The sequence below is a fragment of the Rhinopithecus roxellana genome, chromosome 7, assembly GCF_007565055.1.
Source record: "Rhinopithecus roxellana isolate Shanxi Qingling chromosome 7, ASM756505v1, whole genome shotgun sequence".
Classification (NCBI taxonomy): Eukaryota; Metazoa; Chordata; class Mammalia; order Primates; family Cercopithecidae; genus Rhinopithecus; species Rhinopithecus roxellana.
This window is the reverse complement of record NC_044555.1, coordinates 118,813,610-118,840,738: the sequence shown is the minus strand read 5'-3', so window position 1 is coordinate 118,840,738 and position 27,129 is coordinate 118,813,610. Positions and strand designations below refer to the sequence as shown.

Genomic DNA, 27,129 nt, shown 5'->3' with positions numbered 1-27,129 from the left:
AAAGCACTTACCAGGGAATCACTCCAATAAGATAAGATAATCATCAATCCTTTATTTGGTTTATTAATAGCATCAGCCTCTGAATATTTTTATAAGGAATTATAAGGAATATTTCAAGACAAATTAGGTAAATAAAGCTTTCAAACACTTTATTTAAATGTGAAAGACTTGATGATTCAAAAAAAGCTTTTTTTCAAAAAAAGGCTCTTGGAAGTGAACATGCAAACATAATTCATATGTTTAGGATTATTCCAGAATGAACACATTATAGAGTTAGAATTAGTTACATCTATTACAATTTAAACTCAAGTCATATAATTAAAAATTATTAAACCTATGCAACTTATTATGAAAATAGGATTTTTAAATTCCTTTACAAGTTAAAGTGATGCTTTTACCTCAAGAAATGGTAAACCACCCATAATGCATTACTGGGGCCATACTCCACTTTTTCACTCCCACAGCATCCATATCAAATGCTCAGAAATCAGGTCTTGCCAGTACATGAAGAGTAGCTCTGTCTCTCAACAGTTCACTAATTAAAACCAAGTTCATCAACACTCATACACAACCCAGAATTCCAAGTTACTATTTTACAGTGAAGCTTAGCCTTTTCATATGGCCCATGGACCAGAGTATTTGCATTGACTCATTCTGCCTCTAAAGACCAGATCTATCTGGCTCTAAAGACCAGATCTATCTGCCTCTAAAGACCAGATCTATCTGGCTCTAAAGACCAGATCTATCTGCCTCTAAAGACCAGATCTATCTGGCTCTAAAGACCAGATCTATCTGCCTCTAAAGACCAGATCTATCTGGCTCTAAAGACCAGATCTACCTACACACACACAGGGAACCTCATTTATCATGTACTTATCAACTTTCATTGTTATTGTTTCCTTGTCTTTTATTGTTTTCTTTCACTGCCTTTATCGTTATTGTTTTCTCGTCCAACGAGACAGTGAACTGAGAGCAGGGACCAGGTGTTTTTACTTCTATACCCTCAGTGTCCTATTACATTTGCTGAGTGAATGAATTCTGTGAACCCTGTAGCAAAGTGACATATAATCAATCACAAATCATGAAAATATAAATGTGAGAAGAAAATACCACATAAAATTCTGACTCTCGTGTAGGTTTCAATCACTTGGAATTTTTTTAAAAAACTTAATATAATCATAAACTTTCCAGTGGTTTTGTAGGGTTACTTTAAAAGGAGGCTGGTTACAAATCAGTTATTCATGAGCTGCAGCTGCTGAAGTTTCCTTCAAAATGAGGTTTTCCATGTAGTAGAAACAACTAGGGCAGAGGTAAATGAAAAGAAAAACTCATTTCATTGGATTTGTAATACAATTTCAAATCCTGTAGCATCAAATACGATAAACATGTTTACAGCATATCTTAAAATTATAAGATTTTCAACTCCAGGTTGGTCTGTGGATTTTACTGTCCAACATCAGAACACTAGGCAAGAAGGTTGCTTTCAGAATTTAAACATAAATCCTTCACTCTTTTTCTAGTGCTTGTTTTAACACACAGTATACAGCTTCAAAAATCCCAAAAGAGCCTATGACACCATAGCTAGTGGAGAACTTGGCAAAGACAAGGACACCAGCCAACTTCCCACCATACAATCAAGCAAGACATTTTAAAATTAGTAGCTATCAAATAATATTTCACTAAAAACGGAGCTTTTCACAAAAACTGAGGATTATTTTTATTTATATTTGGCAAGAATTGACATTAATCATTTATAAAGTATTCATTATGCTTTAAATTGTTTCCTATTTGTAAATATAATAACTGAAAATAACCTATGGAATTACTTTTTCCCAATCCTCATTTCAAAGCTCCTCACTATGTACAAAAGTCCATTTCAGCTTTGACATCATGCTAGATGCTTCCATTACAGGACTACAATGGCTTTAGAAATTCATTTGTAGCTCACTGAACTGTATTATCTATAATATATAAGACTTAGCATATATTTAAATTATAGAAAATAAAGTACAAGGTGTTTTATTTTTCTTCATGGGGCTTTCAGGCAGACATCAGGATCTTCTCTTATCCCTAAAGAAAAATAACGAAAATGAAGAAAAAATAAACTGACAAGCTATTAAAATTATAGATTAATGCAAACTTATAAAATTTCCAACTGCATAAAACTCACAATGACACAACACAATAATATACCACAAGCAACTATTATTTAAAACTGAGTTATGAAGAATGGAATACTAGGCAGAAAAAAACAACTAGCCAACTTGGAAACTAGAGTTCTATTTGCATTTGTATTAAAAAGGCTATTCATTAATTTAATTCACCACTTGAGTCTAATTGTCAGTTTATGCCTGAGCCTAGGTCCCTGTCAAAAAGGGACATAACAATTTATTTTCTTTTATCATAAATATTTATTGTTTCAATCAAGGCCGATCCTCTTACTCCAAACAAATGATAAACCCCATTCAATAGAGGAGTAAACAGTCACGTATCAGATAGCTACAGACATTGGCTGGTATTCAGTCTTTAGCACGACACATACACTAAAATAGGTTTGCTCAGGATATGTAATAATTTGTGCCAGTGGAACAATAAAGTCTACTATTTAATTTCCTTTGCTTCAGAAAAATGTCATTAATTCAAGCACCACCAACTCAGAAACCAGAATCGTGTGTGCCAGGCTAACGTTGGCTTTCATGTCCCTGTAGGAAAAAAACAGTTTACTAAGCAAAGGTAAAGCACAGCTCAGGTGTTCTCTGAATTATACCATCTTTCACATTATTTGTGTCTGAATTAGTGAAGTGAAATGATACTTAGCTACCTATAAAAGGGACAGGAAAGAACAAGATGAGACAGACAAGAGCAGTTAAAATCTTATGGGCTTATAGAATTTTTGATGATTTTACAGAGATTTATTAAAAGTTTATAGAATAATAGATTAAAATTATAGCACATAAATTGTCACCTCTCATTTGACTTGCTGGCTACATCTACTTTCTCATTGCATTTTTCTTACATAACTTCTAATTGATTATATGGTTATGAATAGGTTGACTCATAAATCTGAGCTTCCAAACCCTGTCAAAAATTAAGAGTAAATCATACCTGTAGTACCTTGTGTACTTCTAGCTGAGGACTTCTTCTCAACTGGATACTGCAGAGGTATTACAATGCCTTGATCTGGCTTCTGAAATGCTGAAATGAGATTTTTTATTTTCCGGAAATATCTTTTATGTACCCCAGGTGCTGTCTGGAAAATAAAAGGCCAAGCAAATTATTTACCTATCTCAAAATGATACAAAAAGACCTACAAAATGTGCTAGGGATGCTAAGAGAGGTAACATTTGTGTAACTTGTTGAAATATTTGAAAACATAAGAAAGAAGGAAAAACAACATTCCAAAGAGCTTACTTTGGTTGGCTGAATTTCCCTGCAAGAGGAGCTAATGAGCTGTCATTTCAGTTCTCCCAAGGGTGGTATTAGTTTGTACAAGCTCTTGCTCATCGCCCTGCCCTTCCTGCCTGCTCCCCATCAGACATCTCAAACCTCTAAGGGTATACAGGCCATTACCCACAATGAATTCACCAACAGAGGGGATGCAGTTAAACAGGAAAAAAAAAAAAACAGATCCTACAGGTCATTAATAAAAAGCCTGAGGAACAACAACAAAAGAAAAACCAACAACCCATCCTCCCTGCCATCATCCCACAATATAAAATGCTACACAGGAAATTAAACATTGGCTGTTATGATACACACAGTGCACGGCTAGTTCAGTCCTCATACTCTTTCACCTCATAATATTTCCTGCGTCATTCTTCACATTAAAATTTTTCCTCCTTGGGAAACTTCCCTATAATCCCAAAATTATTCTCTTCATCAGCATGTCACTGTAACAAGGTTTTCTCTATGACACGAAAATGAAAGACTATATAAGCTCACCTTTATTTATTTGTGTATTTTTAAAGAGACAGTTATTTGCAGATGACTATTAAAATGTGTTCCTTTCCTGACATCAGTTGTCTTGCAAAGACACTGCCTGAAATCAACAACAATTTCCTGCAAAAGCTTATGAGCCAAGCTTCAGGCATCAGCTCAAAACTGTCATTTTACATAAAATAAAGTAGTATTGCTATGAGCAATTGAACAATGACTAGTATTTTTTTTCAAAGTTGTTTTTCAGCTATTCCATCTGGAAGATTTTTGAGGTGGGAGCTGTTTGTTTTTTTAGAATTTAATGAGAAAACATGAAGGCTGGCATGAAGACTTCTGTCAGCTAGACAGTGGTATGCTGAAGATAGCATACTACACTATCCATAGTAACTCTCAGTCATTTCCTTATGTTGGGGTAATTTTTCATTGAAAACATGACAAAAATTCTTTTTAGCTCTATATTAGTGTTCCCCCATATGTTCACAGTAGATGTAGAACACTCTCTCACCCAGCTCCACCCCACTCTCTCACCTACCCTCCATCTTCCTAAAGCTTGATTGAGAACTCATCCAAAATAACATGGCCATTCTTGCAGAAATCCAAACAGTTCTTTGGTTCCAAGATAGAATCTCCAAATTGCAAATGCAGGCCATAGGCACAAATTGCCTCCTTATACTCTCCTCAGTGCACTTTTTCATTTGCAAAGCACATTCCTATCTCTTGCCTTCACTATTTCCTCACAAAATGGCAGTTATTGGCTTATTCAGTTATTCCCATTTGACAGATAAGAAAATGTGAATGCAAAGAAATTAATCAGCTTGCCCAAAGTCACACAGACAACCAGAGGCAGAACTGGCTCTGAATCCCAGGACCCAGTCTCTTGCCTTTCAGATTAGAACTGGGTCAAACAGGATCTAGCGAAGCTAGGGTCATCAACCAGTAGAGAAACTACACACTCCCCAAGTGTGGAAAGATTTCAAACCACACATCTTTTTGGCTGTTCTTGTGGCTTGCAAAACCATTTATCAACAGAAGCATAGCCGGGCACAGTGGCTCACACCTGTAGTCCCAGCATTTGGGAGGCTGAGACCAGTGGATCACCTGAAGTCAGGAGTTCAAGACCAGCCTGGGCAACATGGTGAAACCCCAGCTTTACTAAAAATACGAAAATTAGCCGGGTGTGGTGGCGCACACCTGTAATCCCAGCTACTTGGGAGGCTGAGGCACAAGAATCCCTTGAACCTGGGAGGCAGAGGTTACAGTGAGCCGAGATCGTGCCATTCCACCACTCCAGCCTGAGTGACAGAGTGAGACTCTGTCTCAAAACAAAACAAAACAGAGAAGCATCATTTTTATGGGTACTGATATGTATTAACACTTGATTATCCATGCTAACAGAGAGCTATTTGAATTGGGGATCTGATGTTTCATAAGCAAATGATTGGCCTATTTTACAGTGTTTTACTTAGATTAATAAGGACAATTATTTAACATCTGCTGATCTCCTGATCATATACCCAGTAAAGCCTGAAGACAGTGATGTCAACAGGGTGACATCACTGTTGTGATGTCAGTACATTTTAAATAATGTATTGCCAACAATTCACATATTAATAAGTGAAAGTAGATTGTAGAATTATCTAAATTAACAATTTAGCAAAATTTTAGTCTGAGTCATATAAGATAATACACTAGGCAATGATTTAACCTAAAAATCTCTCTAAAACTAGAAATACACATGATATCTGCCTTTCATAATTCTGTGGGGCCAGGGTTCGATTTCATTACACTCTTTAAAACAAATCTCACTTACCTAGATTTCTAGCACAATATATGCACAGATGATGGCGTGCTACTGCCCTGATTTTTCCTGCAGCATGGCAAACTAAAACATTGTTCTGAAAATCAGTATTAATATCTATCATTTACCCAGTTTTGAAAATATATTTATCACAAGAATTGTACCACTGACAACTCTCATCCTGTCACTGAACTCAGCTATTCTTCAAATTTGCACATCTCCCATACTGTCACCTCTTAGTTATCCATGGAAACATGTATTAGATCACAGCTGGTCTTCAATATGCTCTAGAGAAATTTCTTCCAGTCAGGTGGTATGAGCTCTGAGAATATATACTAGTTTAATATTCACCTTAGAACAGCACTGCTAATAAGGTAAATTTAGTAGATAGAAAAAAATGCAATATGCATTTCAAAAATTAAAGAACTTTTTAAACTATTTTCTATTTGGGGATAAGTCATGCCAATCTTCTGCTCTCTTGGTGCAGAAAATTACAATATTATTAAATGAACAAGGTCAGATCAGACAACAGGATGAGGGGGCATTTGTGTTCAATAAGCCCTCTCTTCTTTAACATGATCACAAGCATGTAACAATCTCATATGATGTTATACTCAAAATGCAGGAAAACAAGTTTAAAAACAAAGTTGTTAAACCCTAAGAATTTAAGATCCTTTCCTTACATAATATTCTTCAGCAGCTGAAGGGTATTTCTCTAGGGAGAAGAGCTATTTCTGGTGAAATAATATACAAACATATATATGTCTGTGTGTGTGTGTGTGTGTGTCAGTATATATTACACATAACTTTCTTCATAATAAAGTTTAATTTCTTATTCAATCATCTCTGCAGTGATACAGAGAATTTTTTTAAATAAACAGGTATAAATCATTTTGATTAGAAATGGCATAACTTTATCTTTAGTTAGTATTATAGTTTTAATAATCCTTACATAATACAGCAACAGTGTGTTTGAAAACTTGGCCTAATTCATCTCAGTGGTTCAAAACATTTGTGGTCTGTAATTTGTGCTTTCCAACTTACTGATAAATTAGTAAACGGGAGAGCTATTTTAACTTTTTGAAGTCTAGACTTCAGAAAATTTTAAATGTATAGATTGAGTTATTAATAGGAGCTGTGGCAATTTTCAGGAGTTCACTTTTTTGAGGGCTCACTGTGTGCCAGGCCCTATGGCAAAGAGCTTCTTTATGTGTGTTATCTCATTTACTCTTCAAAATGAGCCCTGTGCATAAGGGAGGATTCTTAGGCTCAGTTTACAAATGAAGAAACCGGCTCACAGAAAAGTCAAGTAACCTGCCCAACATCATAGACCTACCAGAGAGGAGGGGAGACCAGACCTGGAACCCAGATTTGCCTAGTTTCTTCCCAAAGCCTAGTGTCTTCCACTCATAACTGTTTAATTTCAAGTTATAACTTCCCAAGGATATTGTAGTCTCTTAGAAAACAAGCATCATGGTTTTTAATCCCCATAATACCAATACTCATATTGGTATCATCTGGTAAATAACTGTTCATTTAATTATTTTACCTGCTTTTGATATGCTTTCTAAGATTTCACATAGTCACTAAAAGTTTGACATAACGCTTCTACATTTTTATCTTTCTCCTGAAGTCAAACAATTCTGCAAAATGGTGGCTAAACAGGACTGGGACCAAAATTCTCTAAAGCTTTCTTAATGACCCAAGAACAATTTTTGATTGGAGTTTTAAAGATTTCAACCTTATGAATACTTCATAATGTAGAATTCGCTCTTTTATAAAACCAGCCTAAATTTCAAACACCTCCTTGACACCCCCAGAAGCAAAAATAAATAAAACTATACCTCAGCACTCCAAGAACCTGTTTCTGTCTGGGACACTCGGTATGTATAAATGTAACCGTGATACCTGTGAAAGAATAAACTTCCATTACTAAAATATTCCAAAAGAACAATGGATACTGTAAATTTAAGCTTAATATTACATATAAATGTCACTTATACTAGGACACACGTATATGGTGCCATGCATTCATAGGAAGCAAAGCATAGTGAATCTAACTTGTCTCCATATTGTAACTGCCCAACCACAGTTTCCAGTGAGATTTATCTTTTCATTTTTTGAAGTATGGAAATTCATGCTCCTAAAGATTTGTCAAGTTGAGAGACTGTTTGGACAGAAAGAAACTACAACAGGGACCTGTTGTAATTGATAAAACCATGAATTATTAGATAGTTTTAACAAACAATAGACTTATTTTTAAGTACATATCAAACCTTAAGGTGAAAAATTTTCACTGGGATAATACACTATCAGGCCTACATAATTATTAATATTAATAATATTTGTTATAAATATAATAGCAATAGTATAAGGATATACTATAATATGAATATAACTATATTTTTATAAAATTACTATTTTAATGTATAGTAATATAATATTGCCACAGTCATGCATCACTTACCAAGGGGGATACATTCTGAGAAGTGCATCATTAGGTGATTTCATTGTTGTGCAAACATGATAGACTGTATTTACACAAACCTATGTGGTATACCACCTAGGCTATGTGGTATAGCCTATTACTCCAGGCTACAAACCTGTACAGCATGTTACTGTACAGAATACTGTATGCAGTTGTAACATAATGGTAAGTATTTGTGTATCTAAACCTACCTAAACATAGAAAAGGCACAGTAAAATACAGTATAAAAGATAAAGAATGGTATACCTGTTGAGAGTACTTACCATGAACGGAACTTGCAGGACTGGAAGTTACTCTGGGTGAGTCAATGAGTGAGTGGTGAGTGAATGTGAAGGCCTAGGACATTACGCGACTAGAATGTTATAAACACTGTAAACTTAGGCTACACTAAATTTATTTTAAAATATTTATATTTCCCGGATCGTGAGGTCAGGAGATCGAGACCATCCTGGCTAACACAATGAAACCCCGTCTCTACTAAAAATACAAAAAATCAGCTGGGCATGGTGGCACACACCTGTAGTCCCAGCTACTTGGGAGGCTGAGGCACTGAGGCAGGAGAATCATTTGAACTCAGGAGGTGGAGGTTGCAGTGAGATGAGATCATGCCACTGCACTCCAGCCTGGGTGACGGAGCGAGACTCTGTCTCAAAAAAAAAAAAAAAAAAAAAAAAAAAAAAAAAAAAAATCTCTTCAATAATAAATTACCCTTAGATTCCATTCTTTTACTTTATAAACTCTTAAACTTGTTAAACTTTTTGACTCTTTTATAACACTTTGCTTAAAACACAAACACATTGTACAGCTGTACGAAACTGTTTTTCTTTATATCGTTATTCCATAAGCTTTTCTCTGTTTTTAAATTTTTTATTTTATGTATTCTTTGCTATTCAAACTTTTTTAAAAAAACTAAAACACAAATACACACATTAGCCTAGGCCTACAGAGGGTCAGGATCATCAGTATCACTGTCTTCCACCTCTACATCTTATCCCACTACAGGATCTTCAGGTGCAGTCACACACAGGGAGCTGTCATCTCCTATGATAACAATGCCTTCTTCTGGATTACCTCCTGAGGGACCTGCCCAAGGCTGTTTTACAGCTAACATTTTTTATATAAGTAGGAGTAGATTTTAAAATAATGATAAAATGCATAGTACAGTAAATATATAAACCAGTAACACAGTAATTTGTTATCATTATCAATTATTGTGTACTGTATATAATTGTCTGTGCTGTACGTTTTTTTCTTTTTTCTATTTGTTTTTTTCTTTTTTTGAGATAGAGTCTCGCTGTATTGCCCAGGCTGGAGTGCAGTGGCGCAATCTCAGCTCACTGCAACCTCCGCCTCCCGGGTTCACACAATTCTCCTGTTTCAGCCTCCCGAGTAGCTGAGGCTACAGGTGCATGCCACCATGCCTGGCTAATTTTTGTGTTTTTAGTAGAGACGAGGTTTCACCATATTGTCAGGCTGGTCTTGAACTCCTGATCTCAGGTGATCCACCTGCCTCAGCCTCCCAAAGTTCTGGGATTACAGATGTGAGCCATCACACCTGGCCTGTGCTATACTTTTATACAGCTGACAGCACAGTCGGTTTGTTTATACCAGTGTCATCACAAATACATAAGTAATTCACTGTGCTGTGGCATTACAATGGCTACAACATCAGTAGGTGATAGGAATTTTTCAGCTCCATTATAATCTTATGGGACCACCATTGTATATGCTGCTCGTCATTAAGGAAAATGTTGCTATATTGCACATGACTGTATTACTATATTACTCTATAATATATTATAAATGAAGTAATAGTAAAAAAAAATATGAATTCAAAACAAGTGCTGCTTGTTTTTGTTATATTTTTGTGGAAGAGCAACTCTAAAATGCTGTAAACTAGGACTATCTCCAAAGTGCCTTAGCTGTAACTTTATTTTCCTAAAAGCAGCTTATCCTTTTAAATGGGGTAAATATTCCCTCCCATTACTCAGTTTATATCTATATTGCATATCTGTCTAATTGATTTCTACTACATGCCAAGAGTTTTACTTTCTGTATTAGTCTGTTTGGCTGCCATAACAAAATACCATACCTTGAATGGCATAAATAAAAGAAATTTACTTTCTCACTGTTCTGGAGGCTGGAAAGTCCAAGATCGATGTGCCAGCAACGTAAGCTTCATTTTGAGCCCTCTTCTCTTGCCTTGCGAGTAGCTGACCTCTTGCTGTGTGCTCACACAGCCTTTTCTGTTGTAATAAGGCCCCCAATCCTATCATATTAGAGCCCCACCCTTATGACCTCATTTAACTTTAATTATCCCCTATCTCCAATTACAGTCATGTTGGAGGTTAGAGCTTAAACATATTATGGGGGAACACAATTCAGTCTATATCATTCCACTGTTGACCCCCAAAACTCATGTCCTTCTCACACTTATACCATCCCAATGGCCTCAAAATAAATTAATTCTAGCATCAACTTAAAATCTAAAGTCCAAAGTTTCATCTAAATAAAATTAGATGTGGGTTAGACTAGCAGTATTATTCATCTTGAGGCAAAATTTATTTCCAGTTGTGAAACTATGAAACCAGACAAGCTATGTGCTTCCAAAATATAATGGTGCTACAGGAAGACGATAGACATTCCCATTCCAAAGGGAGAAATTGGAAGAAATAAAGGGGTCACAGGTCCCAAGCAAGTCCAAAATCTAGCCAGGCAAACTCCATTAGCTCTTAAGGCTCAAGAATAATCCTCTTTGATTCAATACTCTGCCCTTCAGGTTCACTGGGAAAGCAGCATCACCGCCACAGCTCTGTAAGGTGGCCACATCCTTTGGCTAGGGTGATGGCCCCACCCATGTGGCTCTGTTGGATGTCAGTCTCACTTTTTGAAACCAAGGTAGAGGCAGCCTTAGCCTCCAGGCCTGTGTACTCTGGGCCTATAGTAGGAATGGCAGCCCTGGTGATCTCTGAAGCACCTCAGGGTTGTTCTTCCCTTTTTCTTGAAGGATAAACCATGTTTGCAGCCAAATAACTATACCATACTGTCCTGTTCTCTTTGGTCCAAACTGGTAATATTTCTGCTGCTTTTATCCAAACTCTATTCCTGACTTCTGCTGAGATGGCTGGTTAATATCATAAGCAATCTTAAGGAGTGATAGATAATCCAGCCATACCCTAGTGTTGTCTCCAGCACAAGCTTCCTCATTTATTGCAATACATAAAGACTCAGAATTTTCCAAATGTTTAAGTTCAAGTTCCTTTTTGCTTAACAATTCCTTCTTCAATTCATCTCTCTCCTTTTGTATTTTACCATAAGCAGTCAGGAGGAACTGAGCCACTCCTTCAACATTTTGCTTAGAAATCTCCTCAGATAAATAGCCAAATTTTTTACTCAACAAACTCTACCTTCTTCAAAATACTAGAACACAGTTCAGTCAAGTTCTTTACCATTTACAACAAGGAACACCTTTCTCCCAGTTTGCAGTAACATCTTCCTGATTTCCATCTGAGACCTCATCAGAATAAATAGTTCTACCAACATTCTGCTCACAGCCATCTATGCTTTTTCTAGAATACACCTTAAAACTTCCCCAGTCTCTACTCATTACCTAGTTCTAAGGCCACGTCCACATTTTTAGGTATTTGTTACAGCAGTACTTCTCTTCTCAGTACCAAAATCTGTATTGGTCTGTTCAGGCTGCCATAACAAGATACCATAGACAGGGTGGCTTAAACAACAGAAATTTATTTCTCACAATTCTGGAGACTGGGAAGTCCAAGATCAAGGTGCCAGTAAGGTAAGTTTCATTCTGAAGCCTCTTCTCTTGGCTTGTAGGCAGCCACCTTATTGCTGTGTGCTCATATGACCTCTTCTTTGTACATGCATTCTTCCTTTTCTCATAAGGTCACCAAGTCTATCAGATTACAGCCCCATCCTTATGATCTCATTTAACCTTAATTACATCCTAGAGGTCCTATCTCCAAATACAAGCATATTGGAGGTAAGGGTTTAAACATGTGAATTTCGGAGGAAAAAAAGTTAAGTTTATAGTACATGCATTATCTCCTTTTGACCCCACAAAAATCCTATTAGGTTTATATTGTAATATTTATTTTATAGATGAGGAAACTGAGACTTTGATATGTTAAGTAACCAAAATCAGACTAGAGATTAAGAAGCAAAAATGGGATTTGAATCAGGCCCATTTCTAGATCCCCAGTTCCTGATCCCCACACTGTACTGATATAGATTATTTGTTATATTTTAGTATATATGCCACTTAATTTGCCTAATAAATTTTACCTCATAAAACAGGAAGGTAAACTTTATAATGAATTGTTTCAGATTTTGAATGTGAATCTAAATCTATTGTGAATCAATTGAATGTGAATCTAAATCATTTATTTAATAAACTTTCTGATTGCTATTCTTGGGCACAAGTTTGAGTCAATAGAGATCTTTGGTTAGGATACGTGCTTTTTTTAATTTTTTTTAATGGTGTATTGCTCTGTCACCCAGGCTGGAGTACAGCAGGGTGATCATAGCTTACTGCAGGCTTGCTCTCCTGGGATTAAGCGATCCTCCTGCCTTAGCCTCCTGAGTAGCTGCCACTACAGTCGCACACTGCTGTGCCTGGCTAATTTTTTTTTTTTTTTTTTTTTTTTTTTTTTTTTTTTTTTTTTTTGGTTTAGTTTAGTTTTTGCAGAGACAGGGTCTTGCTCTGTTGACCACGATGGTCTTGAACTCCTGGCCTCAAGCTATTCTCCCACCTAGGCCTCCCAAAGTGGTAGGATTACAGGTGTGAACCACTACACCTAGCCAGGACACGCACTGAACTCTGGTTAAAATCAATGTGTTTACAAGCAGAAGGTCATGCTTGACTTGATGATCACATTTACCATTAACCTCCTTTGGAAATAAAAGTATTTAAATATGTGAATTAAATTAGACTTACGTCTGTAATCCCAGTACTTTACTTTGGGAGGCTGAGGTGGGCGGATCACCTGAGGTCAGGAGTTCGAGACTAGCCTGGCCAACATGGTGAAACCCTATCTCTACTAAAAATACAAAAATTAGCCATGTGTGGTGGTGGATGCCTGTAATCCCAGCTACTCAGGAGGCTGGGGCAGGAGAATCACTTGAATCCAGGAGGTGGAAGTTACAGTGAGCTGAGATCGCGCTATTGCACTCCAACCTGTGCGACAAGAGTGAGACTCCACCTCAAAAAAAAAAAAAAATTTACTACATCTTTCATCAATATCCATCAGGACTGATTACGTAAAGGGCAAAAAATATCTGAAACATACTATTCAGATTTACTTGATTCATGACACTGAACAAAAGGTCAATTTAACTACTGATGTGGATTATATGATGTTTTATTTTTTACGAAGGATTGCCAGAATATTTAGATCATATATAAAATAGCTTGATATATGCCTATATATAATATGCTGAATAAATATACAATATTACAATGTTAAAGTCTTCTGTCTTATTAAACACTTGAAATCTACCTCAAAGCCCACTAACTTCAGCAAGTACTCTATGGGGAACAAGGCAAGAGCTTTGATTTCCATTTTTTACCATGGGAACTCAACGTAAGCCTTTAAGTGATTTTCTTAAAGCCATATAGCAAAATGGAGATGGAAGCAGTGAAACAGCATAGGTTGTTAGTTCCATTTTCCCTGTGAGAAACGATTAATGGCAATAATTCAGTATCATAAGGGTGATGTGGATATTCATTATTTAAAATCTCAGCAACAAAATAAGCAGAATGGTAAGCAACAAGTTTTCCACTTTCTAAAACAGTGGGTCTCTAAAAAATGCAACGATTCTATCTCCCTACTATCATTCAGACGTATTTAGCCAAAGTAAATGAGTCTGTTTTGAGAATCATTTCCTAACGAATCTGATCTTATCTCACTTTCAGTTAAGCAGCAGGAACCTGAGTACCACTTCAAAAGTTCCTACCTTCTTCAGTTTCTGAACAACCTGGTGTCAATGGTACATAAAACTTCTCATGATTAACTCATCTAATATTAACAATTTATTTCTCCCTACAACCCCTCCAATTTCTGAATGAGCAAAATTTTCTCACTCCTCAAATAGGGCAGCAGTTTATATCTTTCACTTTCAAGTTACTGAAGTAACTGACCAAGGATCCCATGTAGTCAACTCTTACTATAATATGTCATACATGGAAGAGATCTAAAACAGTGCAACTCAAATTGCATTCCCAGGATAACAGCATCAACATCACCTGGGAGCTTGTTAGAAATGTAGACTCTCGGGCCCCACCCAGACCTGTTAAATCAGAATCTGGATTTTAATAAGATGCCCAGGTGATTTGTGTGAACATTAAAGTTACAGAAGGACTGATTAAAATGCAAAGAGAATGCCCACATCTCATTGGGAATATTGATGGCAACTTCCCTGATGTCAATCGGGCTTCTTCCACCTGCCCAGGGTACTTCTGTGCCACCTCCTCCGTAGTCATTCAGTCTATGCTTTAAGAATGCAATTTTATTTTAGTATAAGCTGAAGGTTTGTCAGTCATTTCAGTCTTCATAGGACAGTGTTTCTGAACCATTTTTTCCTTTCTTCCCCAATAATATTTCTTAGTTTTATTTTCTATAGCTTCTATTATAAACCAGTAATTTTGTAATATAAAATTGAACTAAAATATTGAACATGCCTTTTCAAACAAAACATACTCTGTCCCTGTCCATGGAAAATCACTAGTTACATAATAAGAGCAAGTTATATAATAAGAGCTATAAAACTATACATATTTTTGACTGCATAACCTTGCTTATCTTCATACACTCCAAGGAAACAAGTCAAGAGGAAAAAGCAATTTGACAAAGATTTTCATACTAGCCCTATTTTAATTATGAAAACATTGAACTAACCTAAGTACCCCTAAATAAGGAATAATTACTCAAAATAGGGGAATTGTTTTTAGGTATAACCCCAAAAGCACAGACGTCAAAAGCGGAAATAGATAAATGGGATTACAACAAACTAAAAAGCTTCTGAACAGCAAAGGAAACAATCAACAGAATGAAGAGACAACCTACAGAATGGGAGAACATATTTGCAAACCATATATATGATAAGGGGTTAATATCCAAAATATATAAGAAACTCAAATTACTCAATAGAAAGAAAACAAATAATCCCACTTAAAAATGGGCAAAGGACCAGAATAGACATTTCTCAAAAGAAAATATACAAATGACAAACAGGTATGTGAAAAAATGCTCAACCTCACTAATCATCAGAAAAATGCAAATGAAACCACAATGAGATATCATTTCACACCTGTTAGGATGCCTATTATCAAAAATAAGACAAGAGAGGATGCAGAGAGAAGGGAACCCTTGCACACTGTTGGTAGGAATATAAATTAGTACAGCCATTATAAAAAATGGTATGAAAGTTCTTCAAAAAATTAAAGATAGAACCACCATATGATCCAGCAATCCCACTGCTGGGTATATATCAAAAGGAAATGAAATCATCATGTCAAGGAGAAATCTGCACTTTCATGTATATTGCAGCATTATTCACAATAGCCAAGACATAATGCAATCAACCTACGTGTCTGTCAACAGATGAATGGATAAAGAAAATGTGGTGTATATACACAATAGAATGCTACTCAGCCTTAAACACAAAGGAAATCTTGTCATTTGCAACAAGGTGGATGAATATGGAGGACAGTATGTAAAGTGAAATAAGCTATGCACAGAGAAACAAATACTGTGTAGTCTCAGGTATACACGGGATCTTAAAAAGTTGAACTAATACAAGCCAAGAGTAGAATGATGGGTGGCTACCAGGGGCTGGTAGGGGCGTGCAGGGTGGGGATTGGGAAATTTAGGTCAAAGGATAAAAAATTTAGGTTAGGAGGAAGTTCAAGAGATCTATTGTACAACATGGCAACTATAGTTAAAAACAATGTATTGTATTCTTGAAAGTTTCTAAGAGCAGATTTTAAGTGTTCTCATCGCAAAATATAAGTATGTGAGGTAATGCGTATGCTAATTATTCCAATTTAGCTATTACACATGTATACATATTTCAAAGCATCATGTCGTACACAATACATATATACAATTTTTGTCAATTTAGAGATAATATATAAATTACAAAAAAATAAGGGAATTATAGCAGAAAAAATGGTTCAAAATTACACTTTCTCTGTCAAAGGTGAAGGTTTAAAATATTATGCTGGCTGGGCATGATGGCTCACACCTGTAATCCCAGCACCCTGGGAGGCTGAAGTGGGTGGATCACGAGTTCAGGAGTTCGAGACCAGCCTGGCCAACATGGTGAAACCCTGTCTCTACTAAAAAAATACAAAAAAAAAAACAAAAACAAACAAACAAACAAAAAAAACTGCCGGGTGTGGTGGCACACACCTGTAATCCCAGCCACACAGGAGGCTGAGGCAGGAGAATCTCTTGAACCTGGGAGGCGGGGGTTGCGGTGAGCTGAGATCGCACCACTGCACTCCAGGCTGGGCGACAGAGAGAGACTCCATCTCAAAAAAGATAAATAAATAAATAAATAAAATAAATAAGTAAGTAAATAAAATATTATGCCAAATTCAAAAGTATTAGAGTCCTAGGTTTTCAAAAAAACTTTAAGTACGTGGACTATGTTGACATAAAATGATAGTATGTATAAAAAGTGGGCACAAGGAGATGCCACTCTGATTACAACTATTCAAAACTGCCTGTCCCTGTGTGTATATACACTAGAAGTAAACTTAAACTAACATAAATGCATTCTTGCATGTTATTTTTTCCTATAGTTATTTAAGTGACTACTTTTTTAAGAAAAACAAGCAGAATTACAATTTGGAGGCTTATAAACCTAGCCTAAGCAAATCACAACTCATAAAAAGATAATTCATTTTTTAAATTGTTACATCCCCTTTAGGATTATATTTCCTCTGACTCCCTCCATTAATACAGACGAACCAGCAATGTCGTGTAATTTTAACTTCCTTCCCTCATTAAATTTTTTTTGGACTTTTTGATAATCCTAGAATTTTAAATGCATCACCAAAAAAATCAGAAAATGAATAATTGTTAAAGAGCGGTGGAGTTTTATCACTGCCATTAATTTATTTTAATTATTATAAAGCATGTGTTAATCTAGTCTCTGCTGATATTGAAATCTGTCTTTATTTCATCAAAAGTTGTCCCTAACTGTAAAAATGTGTTCAGGTTAGAAATGGACAAGAAGCAACCAACCTGACTTATTTCTTATTTTCTCAGTGGGTCAGTGTTGGGGACAGATCCTGGTTTAGAATGACAAAACCACATCAATTCCTTTTTTATACCACTTCAAGGACTACACAAAAGAAAAAGTTTAGCTACAACTGATTTCTTCATGACACTGCAAATAAAGCAAGCCAGTACCTATGCCCTTTATGTCTATATGAACTAATGCTACATACAAAATTCAGACATAACTATAATGATTTTTTTTTTTTTTTTTTTTTTTTTTGAGAGGGAGTCTCCCTCAGTCGCCCAGGTTGGAGTGCAGTGGCGCGATCTGGGCTCACTGCAAGCTCCACCTCCCGGGTTCACGCCATTCTCCTGCCTCAGCCTCCCAAGTAGCTGGGACTACAGGCGCCCGCCACCACGCCCGGTTAATTTTTTGCATTTTTAGTAGAGACGGGGTTTCACCGTGTTCGCCAGGATGGTCTCGATCTCCTGACCTCATGATCTGCCCGCCTCGGCCTCACAAAGTGCTGGGATTACAGGCGTGAGCCACCGCGCTCAGCCTACTATAATGATTTTTAACAAATGTTTCAGAACTTTTATATCCAGAGGAATAGTATCCCACACAAAGCCATTATTTTTGAGACTGTACTCTGATTCAAGAGCTTTCCAAACTTCCAATGGCCCAAACTTTATTCTTTCAGAGAGAATTTTAATTTTTGAAACAGTTGAAAGTCATTCAACTTCAAGTCTGATGGTAAAACTATCTGATATTTTGATGAGTCATGAAAATAAATATAATCACTTCTTCCCCCAAACTTTCATATCAAGTTTTATTTATGTATACTTATGTGGGTCTAACTTTGTATTACAATTATTTGTAGAGCTTTTATTTATATTAAAAAACACGACCGGGCGCAGCGGCTCACGCCTGTAATCCCAGCACTTTGGGAGGTGGAGGCGGGCAGATCACGAGGTCAGGAGATCGAGACCATCCTGGCGAACACGGTGAAACCCCGTCTCTACTAAAAACACAAAAAAATTAGCCGGGCGTTGGGGCGGGTGCCTGTAGTCCCTGCTACTTGGGAGGCTGAGGCAGGAGAATGGCGTGAACCCGGGAGGTGAGGGAGCATGCAGTGAGTGGAGATCGTGCCACTGCACTCCAACCCGGGTGACAGAGAGAGACTCCGTCTAAAAAAAAAACAAACAAACAATAAAAAAAAAACACATATTACATGTTAACTTTACAAATATTAACTCATGTCATAATCGTCATAACAACCCTGTGAGGTAAGTACTCTCATTATCACCATCTGCCGTTTTACAGGTAAGAAACCTGAAGCACAGAAAGTTAAAGTAACCTGCCCAAGGTAAAACAGCTAGTTAAGGGTCAGAGCTGGGATGCACACCCAGAGATCTGGCTGGAAGATCTGGGCTCTTAACCACCATTCTGTGCTGCCCCTCTCTTATACTAGAGGGAATGTATTAACAAATTGGTCTTTAACACAATTCCAAAAGCACAATTCTCAAAAGGGAGGGAATCTGCTTGGACAAGGAGCTGGAGCTGTCCACCCAGAGAAGGAGGGCAGTGGAGGGAGCTGAAGGGAAGAGGCCAGGTGGGGAGAGCCCAAAAGAGATCAACCCAGACTCCCCCTTTGCTTAAGCTAAATGACATCTTCAGACTAATCTTGCAACTTTAATTTTACATTGTCAGCCGGAGTCAGTACTTGGCTTATTTGCCATGAATTATCCATTTGGTGGTTTATATGTGGCAAACTTAATCCTAGGCTGGTTTTCAGGCTCACTTTACCACTGGATTGTATTCAGGAAATCGAAAACAATGTTGGTGGCCTAAGTTATCATGAAGACAAATGTGGCACCAAGGCACATATCCAATTGAATTCAAAAACTAAATGTCAGTTGTAATTTCTCACTAAATGAAGTTAAGTTATAATTTCAAGTTCTTTGCCACACTGTTCCCCTTTAGTGTAACTGATAAACTGGAATTTTATTTCATCACTGCTCCTCCCCCATTTCTCCAGTTCAGTTGTTTGACAGGCACATTATTCCCAGTTGTACCTTTAAAACTTAAAGGACAAAAAGATAATTATTTTTTTATCTAAAGACATATATGTCAAATGACTTCATTATGTGTCCTTGACGCTAAAGAATTATAACAGCATTTCTTCTTCCAAATCTTCCATCAGATAAGTAGCAAACAAAGGCAGATATGTCCAGAAGAATGCCAACTATGGAAATAAACTATTTTTTGAGCTAATTATTTTAAATATTTTAAATTAGTTCTCCTCTTATTACCATCAAACAATCCTACTGGGCAGTCAGAACTTCCCCAATAGCTGTCTACATTGAGGGTGAGAAGGGAAGAAATGTGAGAGCACATATGTACCTTGGTGAAAAGAAACTTGATGTATCTAAAAAAACAAAGGGAATAAACTTTAAAAAAAAAACTATCTGCATTAATAAGAGCATTCAGTACACTGGATAAATACAAGAACAGAACATAAAATCAGTAGCTTTCCTATGAAACAGAAAATATAGTGGAAACAGATCCCATTTATATTTAAAATCGGCATACACATTCATACACACAATAACTCGAAATAACAAAAATGTGTAAAACATACAAAAAGAAAACTATAAAACTCGATTGATGGATATAAAGGAAAAAATTATCAATGGAGAGACTTATGTTATGGGAAGGGAAGACTAAATCATTTAAAGATGACAATTTGTTCTTAGTTTATTAATAAATTTAATGTAACTCCAATGGTATTTTCAAAAAATTTTAATACATAGTAATTGTACATATTCATGGGGTACAGTGTGATGTTTCAACACATGTATGCATTATAATAATCAAATCAGGGTATTTAGGATATTTATCACCTCAAATATTTATCATTTCTATGTGTAAGAACATTTCAAGTAGTCTCTTCTAGCTATTTTAAAATACATGAGATATTGTTAACTATAGTCACCTTACTGTGCGACTGAACACTAGAACTCATTTCTTCTATCTAACTGTATGTCTGTACCCATTAGCCAGCCTCTCTTCATCGCCTTCCACCCTTCCCAACCTCTGGTTACTATCATTTTACTCTCTACCTCCATATGACTGAGGAATCCCACTACAGGGTATCTACCAAAAGGAAAGGAAATCAATATATCAAAGGGATACTTGCGCCCACACGTTTATCACAGTACTATTTACAGTAGCCGAGATATGGAAGAGTCCAACAACAGGTGAATGGATAAAGAAAACGTGCTATGTATATACAATTGAATACTATCTGGCCATTAAAAAGAATGAAATCCTGTTATTTGCAGCAATATAAATAGAACTGGAAATCATTATGTGAAGTGAAATAAGCCAGGCACAGGAAGACGAATATCATGTGTTCTCACTCGCATGTGAGAGCTAAAACATTTGGTCCAATGGATTTTTTTTAACTTAATAAAATGATTCTAGATTTCATTTTTGAAGAACCAACAGATAAGAATAGCAAATAATTTTTAAAATATATTAAAACATTATCATACTATAGTGCTATCAGTGCAAGAATAAATGGATCAATTGAGACAAATAGATAGTCCAGAAACAGTAACTGTTATATATAAGAATTTAATATATGGTATAGTCAGCTAGCAAATCAATGAAGAATGGAAGTTGTATTTATAAATTATATTAGGACAATTGCTACCTATCTGGAAACAAAATCAAATTAGATCCTTTATCCGCATCAAAATAAAACTCCAAATGGAATTAAAAAGGTAAATGTAAACTAACAAAACCATAAATTTAAAACAAAAACTGCAGTGAAGTTTTATGACATATCTCAAGGGGAAAGGATTTTCTAGCCAAGGAAGAAATCAAACACAAAGAAAACAAGTGACGTATTTGACTACTAAAAAGTTTGATTTTTGTATGTGTCAAAAAAAGTAAGGGCAAACACCAAACTTTGAAAAGATACCTTGCAACAGATCAAGGATTAGTATATATATATATATATAATATATACTATCATATATATAATCCTATTATATATAGTATATTATATATACAATAGAATATTATATATTATATATAATAGGATTAATATTATATATATATATACTAATACAGTGTGTTTAAAAAAAAGTATGATTCAACTGGTTAAATGAGAAAAATACACAAAACGCCAAATCATGTCAGGAAATACAACAGCTTAACAACCATATAAAATGACAGTCACTAATCAAAGGAATATAAAATGAGAAAAATAAAGAGATAGCGTGTAAATATAAAATAAAGAATGACACACCAAATGTCAAAGGAAAATTTTCTTAACTACAATACCCATTTCTAGTGAAGGTGTAGTGAAACGAGCACTCATGCATTACAGGTGAGCATGTAGATTGGAATAACCATTTAGGGAAAATATCTCATGATCATGTATATATCAAGAATCCTAAGCTGTTTATGTTTTCTGACCTAGAAATTCCACTTCAGAAATTCATTATAAGGAAATAATCATAAATACAAGGAAACTTTAATGTACTGAAATATACATCCTGATGGAATTTATAATAACAAAAATATGGAATGAGTCAAATGTCTAAAAGTAGGTGACTGGCTAAGCAAAATATGGTATGCTTACTAGCTAGCTGGACCACCATGCAGCCGTTAAAAATAACATCTTAAAGTTGTCTCTAAGAACATTATATATGAGTGTATTTTTTTCATGTTAAGTGGGAAATGGGAAGTGTATACAATTGTAAGAATACAAGAATACAATCATACTTTTTTAACACATGTAAATTTGTATATATATACACATACACACACACACAAACTAATCCTTGATCTGTTGCAAGGTATCTTTTCTAAGTTTGGTGTTTTCCCTTACTTTTTTTGACACATACAAAAATCAAACTCTTTAGTAGTCAAATATGTCACTCGTAAGAATACAGTTGTAAGAGCACACGTGCTCAAAAAGCAATTCATCTTATTAAAATATAGAAGAAAATTCACCTAATTTTTAGCAATAACAGGGTCTCGTTCTGTCACCCAGGCTGAAGTCCAGTGAGGCGATCTCGTCTCACTGCAACCTCTGCCTCCAGGGTTCAAGCAATTCTCCTGCCTCAGCCTCAGCCTCCCGAGTAGCTGGGATTACAAGTGTGCGCCACCAATCTGGCTAATTTTTGTGTTTTTAGTAGAGAGGGGGTTTCAACATGTTGGTCAGGCTGGTCTTGAACTCCCAGCCTCAAGTGATCCTCCCGCCTTGGCCTCCCAAAGTTCTGGGATTACAGACGTTAGCCACCATGCCTGGCCTAGATAGGTTTGATTTTAAAAAACACCTTTTTGATCACAGTCTAGGCACTGTGATATGAAAAAAAATTGTTAATTCATTAATACAATGATTATCTGAAGTTTACAGCTAGTCTTTAGTTTCACACGTATGTTCAACGTTTTATCTCACTTGACTTCTTTCCCAAAATTATCTGGAAAGTAAGGCAAAAATAAATAAATCATATCCTCATATTGAATCAACCTTCTTGTATTGGTTTACACATGAAGTTTCAGTAGATGTAAAAATTTGAAAAAAAAAAAAACAAGATTAAACTAATCTCAGAAAAAAATAAAAAATAAAACTATAGATGTTTCTCTAATTTCTATTGTCTATATGTTTCAATTTTTCTATAATGAATAGGTATAAGGAACTATTTTTAATAGACTTATACAAAAATCTATATTTATTTAGAGAAAGTAATTGAAAGAAAAACTTATCACTTAAAATGAAGGTGAGCAATCCTATAAATGGAAAACTCCTTTAGTGCTTTATGAAGGAGTTCAATTTTCTAAGCCAGAGCAGAAGAAAAGGCTGTATCTGAAAGCCATGATTAGGAGGTTCAGAACTGGGGAAAAGGGTAAGCATCGTTTGAAAGTACAGTTTAAAGTACAGTTTGAAAGGCATATGAAATGTATTATCTCTACAATAAAAATATAAAAACTAGAGCTCAATTAAATCTTCTTGGTTAATAGGAGTAAATAAAAGATAGAATGAGAAACCATTCTGAGTAAACCGTACATTCAATGCATGTTTGTCAGCTATACCTTGTTGTCCATGTGTACATGACACCACTTATATTGTTATTTCGACTACATATCATAAGCATAAGTGTTTTTGGTTTAAAATGAGTACATGGTTTATTTCTAAATAAAATTTGATTTTATAATTACAGTGTAGCACCAAAAAGAGGGAATGAAATTTTTACATTTGTCAAAAGGGACACTCAACTCAAAAACATTGAGAAACTGATAAAAGGCAATGTATCCTTATATCTTCCCTCTGCAGCACATTCTGGCTATCACCCTAACAGTCTCATAAGACTTTGAGTCCCCAGTGTACCATTTGAAAGACACTGTAAGGGAACTCCCAATTTGTCTAGTATTTTCCGCTACTTCACAAGGCAGTTTTCATGGAGAACTAAGAGTCATTAAAAAAGCATTTATGCGGCCGGGCGCGGTGGCTCAAGCCTGTAATCCCAGCACTTTGGGAGGCCGAGACGGGCGGATCATGAGGTCAGGAGATCGAGACCATCCTGGCTAATACGGTGAAACCCCGTCTCTACTAAAAAATACAAAAAACTAGCCGGGCGGCGAGGCGGGCGCCTGTAGTCCCAGCTACTCGGGAGGCTGAGACAGGAGAACGGCGTGAACCCGGGAGGCGGAGCTTGCAGTGAGCTGAGAGCCGGCCACTGCACTCCAGCCTGGGCGGCAGAGCAAGACTCCGTCTCAAAAAAAAAAAAAAAAAAAAAAAAAAAAAAAAAAAAGCATTTATGCAAGATTCACTTTGGGCGAAAACTTAAATGCTTGAGAATTTCTCACCTGCCTAAGTTAATTCCTCATGTGGTTCTGGCCTACATAGGAAAAAGGCTAAAGCTGTCCTTCTCTCTTGCATATGGTACTTAAGGCAATCTTTTGCAGAAGGTAGGATACACATTACTATTCCTGTTTTATAAATACGGAAACTGAGGCCCACAGAATTTGAGTGACTTTCCCAGGGTCCACACCCTAACCTCTCGATGTTCATTCCGTTTCTTGCAGTAAAGAATAGAATTTGCCTTGACAGTTTGTTAATTCAAAAATATCTGCTGAGTGCCTATTATGTGTTCCTGTGTTCCTGGTGAAGGAGACAATGTTTCCGCCCTCATGGAGATTATATTTTTGCAGGACAGCCCAGCAATAAGTAGGTAAACAAGCAAATTATCAGATAGTTTAAAGCTCTTTGAAGAAAAATAAAGAGATGGAGTGAGTGTATCAGGGACAGAGAGAGGGCACTTGTTCTAGATAGGTGGTCAAGCAAGTCCTCTCTGAGGGAGGAGACAGTTGAACAAACATGTGAACTGAAGGTATTTTTGGCAGAAAGAACAATAAGCGCAGAAATCCTAAGTGGGGGCATTTTTGAGGAGCTTGAGAAACGGCCAGGAGCCTGGTGAGGCTGAAGTCTTAGGTGTATCTTGCCTCTCACTATACCCTGTTGTCCCCCCGCCGCCCAGACTTGTTTTGTACGTTCTTTTTCACCTTTGGGTTAAGGAGCACGTTATCTCCTTTGTCAGCTTCCCTAAAGCAGCGCCTTTCACCCATCCACTCACTCCACCTTCTTTCAATGAGAAAAGAGCCTAAGAATCCTAGCTGATTTTCATTGCCCTTCCCTAGGTTCTACACGGGAACAATAATTATATAAGCAAAACATAAAGATTCAAGCCCAAGACATTCAATAACTTCCACGTTATTTCCCTGGAAGCCTTTATGAAAAATGTATTTGGCATGACCTGAGAGCTGCCACAAACAAGGCTTGACCATTTTTGAAAACCAATATACAGTGAAAATCCTCCAGCACCAGCATCAGGATAATCTTTCTTCACTGACCCATAAGGTATTTCAAACTCTTGTGGGGTATCATCAGATGCTGAACTTACTACCAAGCATTTAACCTCATTTGGTTTCTGTCTAGAACCTACTATGCAGGGCTGCTGTTTTCATGGATTGTTTTTTATCCTGCTGACAATAATGCTTGAGCTAGGTCCTTCCTTAGAAATGCCCCCATGATTCCTAAAAGAAATCAACTGAAAAGAGAAGATAAAATAATAATATATCTTTGGTATAATGATAATACCAATAGCTTACATTTATTGAACATTTACTAGGTGTCAGGCCCCAGTGCTAATTTTTTTACTGCATTATGGCACTTAATCTTACAATCCTATGAGGTAGGCAGTAATATGATACCTATTCAATGGATAAGAAAACTGGGGGACTGAGAGGTTAATTTGCCCAGGTCACAAGCCTAACATCTGACTAGCACAGGGCAAAGTCTCAGATCTGCCTGACTCTGGAGCCCTGGAGCAAAGACGCAGATGAATTTGATTCAAAATGAAGCCTTAGACTGAGACATGCCTAGGCAAATGGCAAAGCTGAATCATAACAAGGGTGTTTTCCCTCCATTCCCTTTAAGACTATTGTGAGTCCTAACGTTTATCAAGAAGGGTCCTATTTCTGAAATCCCCTGCCCCTCCCCACCCGCCACTACTTTTCTAAAGGATGCTACATCAGCAGATCCAGAGAGGTGATTTTACTCATACACATCCCCCTCCTCTCTCAGCATCTCGACTTTACTGGCATTGCATTCTTAAAGTAATTGACTCTGTTTCTTAATGTGTCTCCTCTCCCTGAATGTCATGCTCTTCCTTTGGGATGACACTTCAAAAGTCGTTTAAAGAGAGCTAGAGTAAGGCTCCCAGGGCACCACCCGATAGGGGTCAAAATAGAAGTGGGGAGCCTGGGTCTTTCCTGGAGCAAAGGTAAACTCTAGACCACATTTCACCACCCGAAAGGGCATTCTCTGCGGCTGCCCCAAAAGTCTCTGGTGAGGGCCTTCTGGAGAGCAGGAGGCCCAGGGAATGAAATCCCCAGCGAGGGACTCAGGCGAAAGTGTGTTCCACCACGGCCCTGGGCTGGACTTGAGGGTAGACCATGAAGGAGGCGTCGACCAGCTGCTAATGCAGGCGCCTCTGCCTGCCCCCGCCTCCACCCTGGCCCCAGCTGCCGTTGCCCACCGCCCACGCCCTCAGCAGGCCCATGCCCACTGTATCATACTCACAGCACACACAGGCAGTACACTCCTGGCACGCTCTCGCTGTCCCTCAGCAAATAGCTGCCATCCAGCCCAGTGGCAAGCAGGAGCTTCTCGCCGGTTTCCCTGCTGATTTTGCCATGATACACAGCCACTGCGTCCATGGCCTGGTGGACTGTTGGGCAGGCCGAGGAGGAGAACTGTACAAGGGAGATGCCACTGCTACTGCAGCCAGGCACAAGTCAACCACCTGACTCCCAGTTCAGCCAGATGTGCAAAAAAGAGAGAAGCACCCAAACAACAGGATGTTGTCTACTTGCCTTAAACCTCCTTCTCACACTTCAACTAAAACGAGCTCAGCAATTTAGTAGCGTAGTTCAATCGAGCTTGCCAAGGGCTTCCATCTCCTGCCCCCCAACACAGGGTTCATACAGAGCGGGGAGGAACATTGGAAGAAGGATTTTGCAAGATTGGGGCTGTACTGCCAACACACACCCTTGCACTCAGAGAGGGATGCTTAGTAAT

The 27,129-nt window shown here is 37.1% G+C and overlaps 1 protein-coding gene across 1 annotated transcript; it reads right to left on the bottom strand.

The window, feature by feature from the left end:
• Positions 1-127: 127 nt before the first annotated feature.
• On the bottom strand, positions 128-27,129 carry SH2D1A (SH2 domain containing 1A). The gene is made up of 4 exons (XM_010385176.2): positions 26,632-27,129; positions 7,579-7,642; positions 3,106-3,250; positions 128-2,070 (listed from the first exon to the last, which is right to left on the bottom strand). The coding sequence occupies exons 1-4, from the start codon at positions 26,766-26,768 to the stop codon at positions 2,030-2,032; spliced, it is 387 nt and encodes a 128-aa protein (XP_010383478.1). The 5' UTR covers positions 26,769-27,129; the 3' UTR covers positions 128-2,029.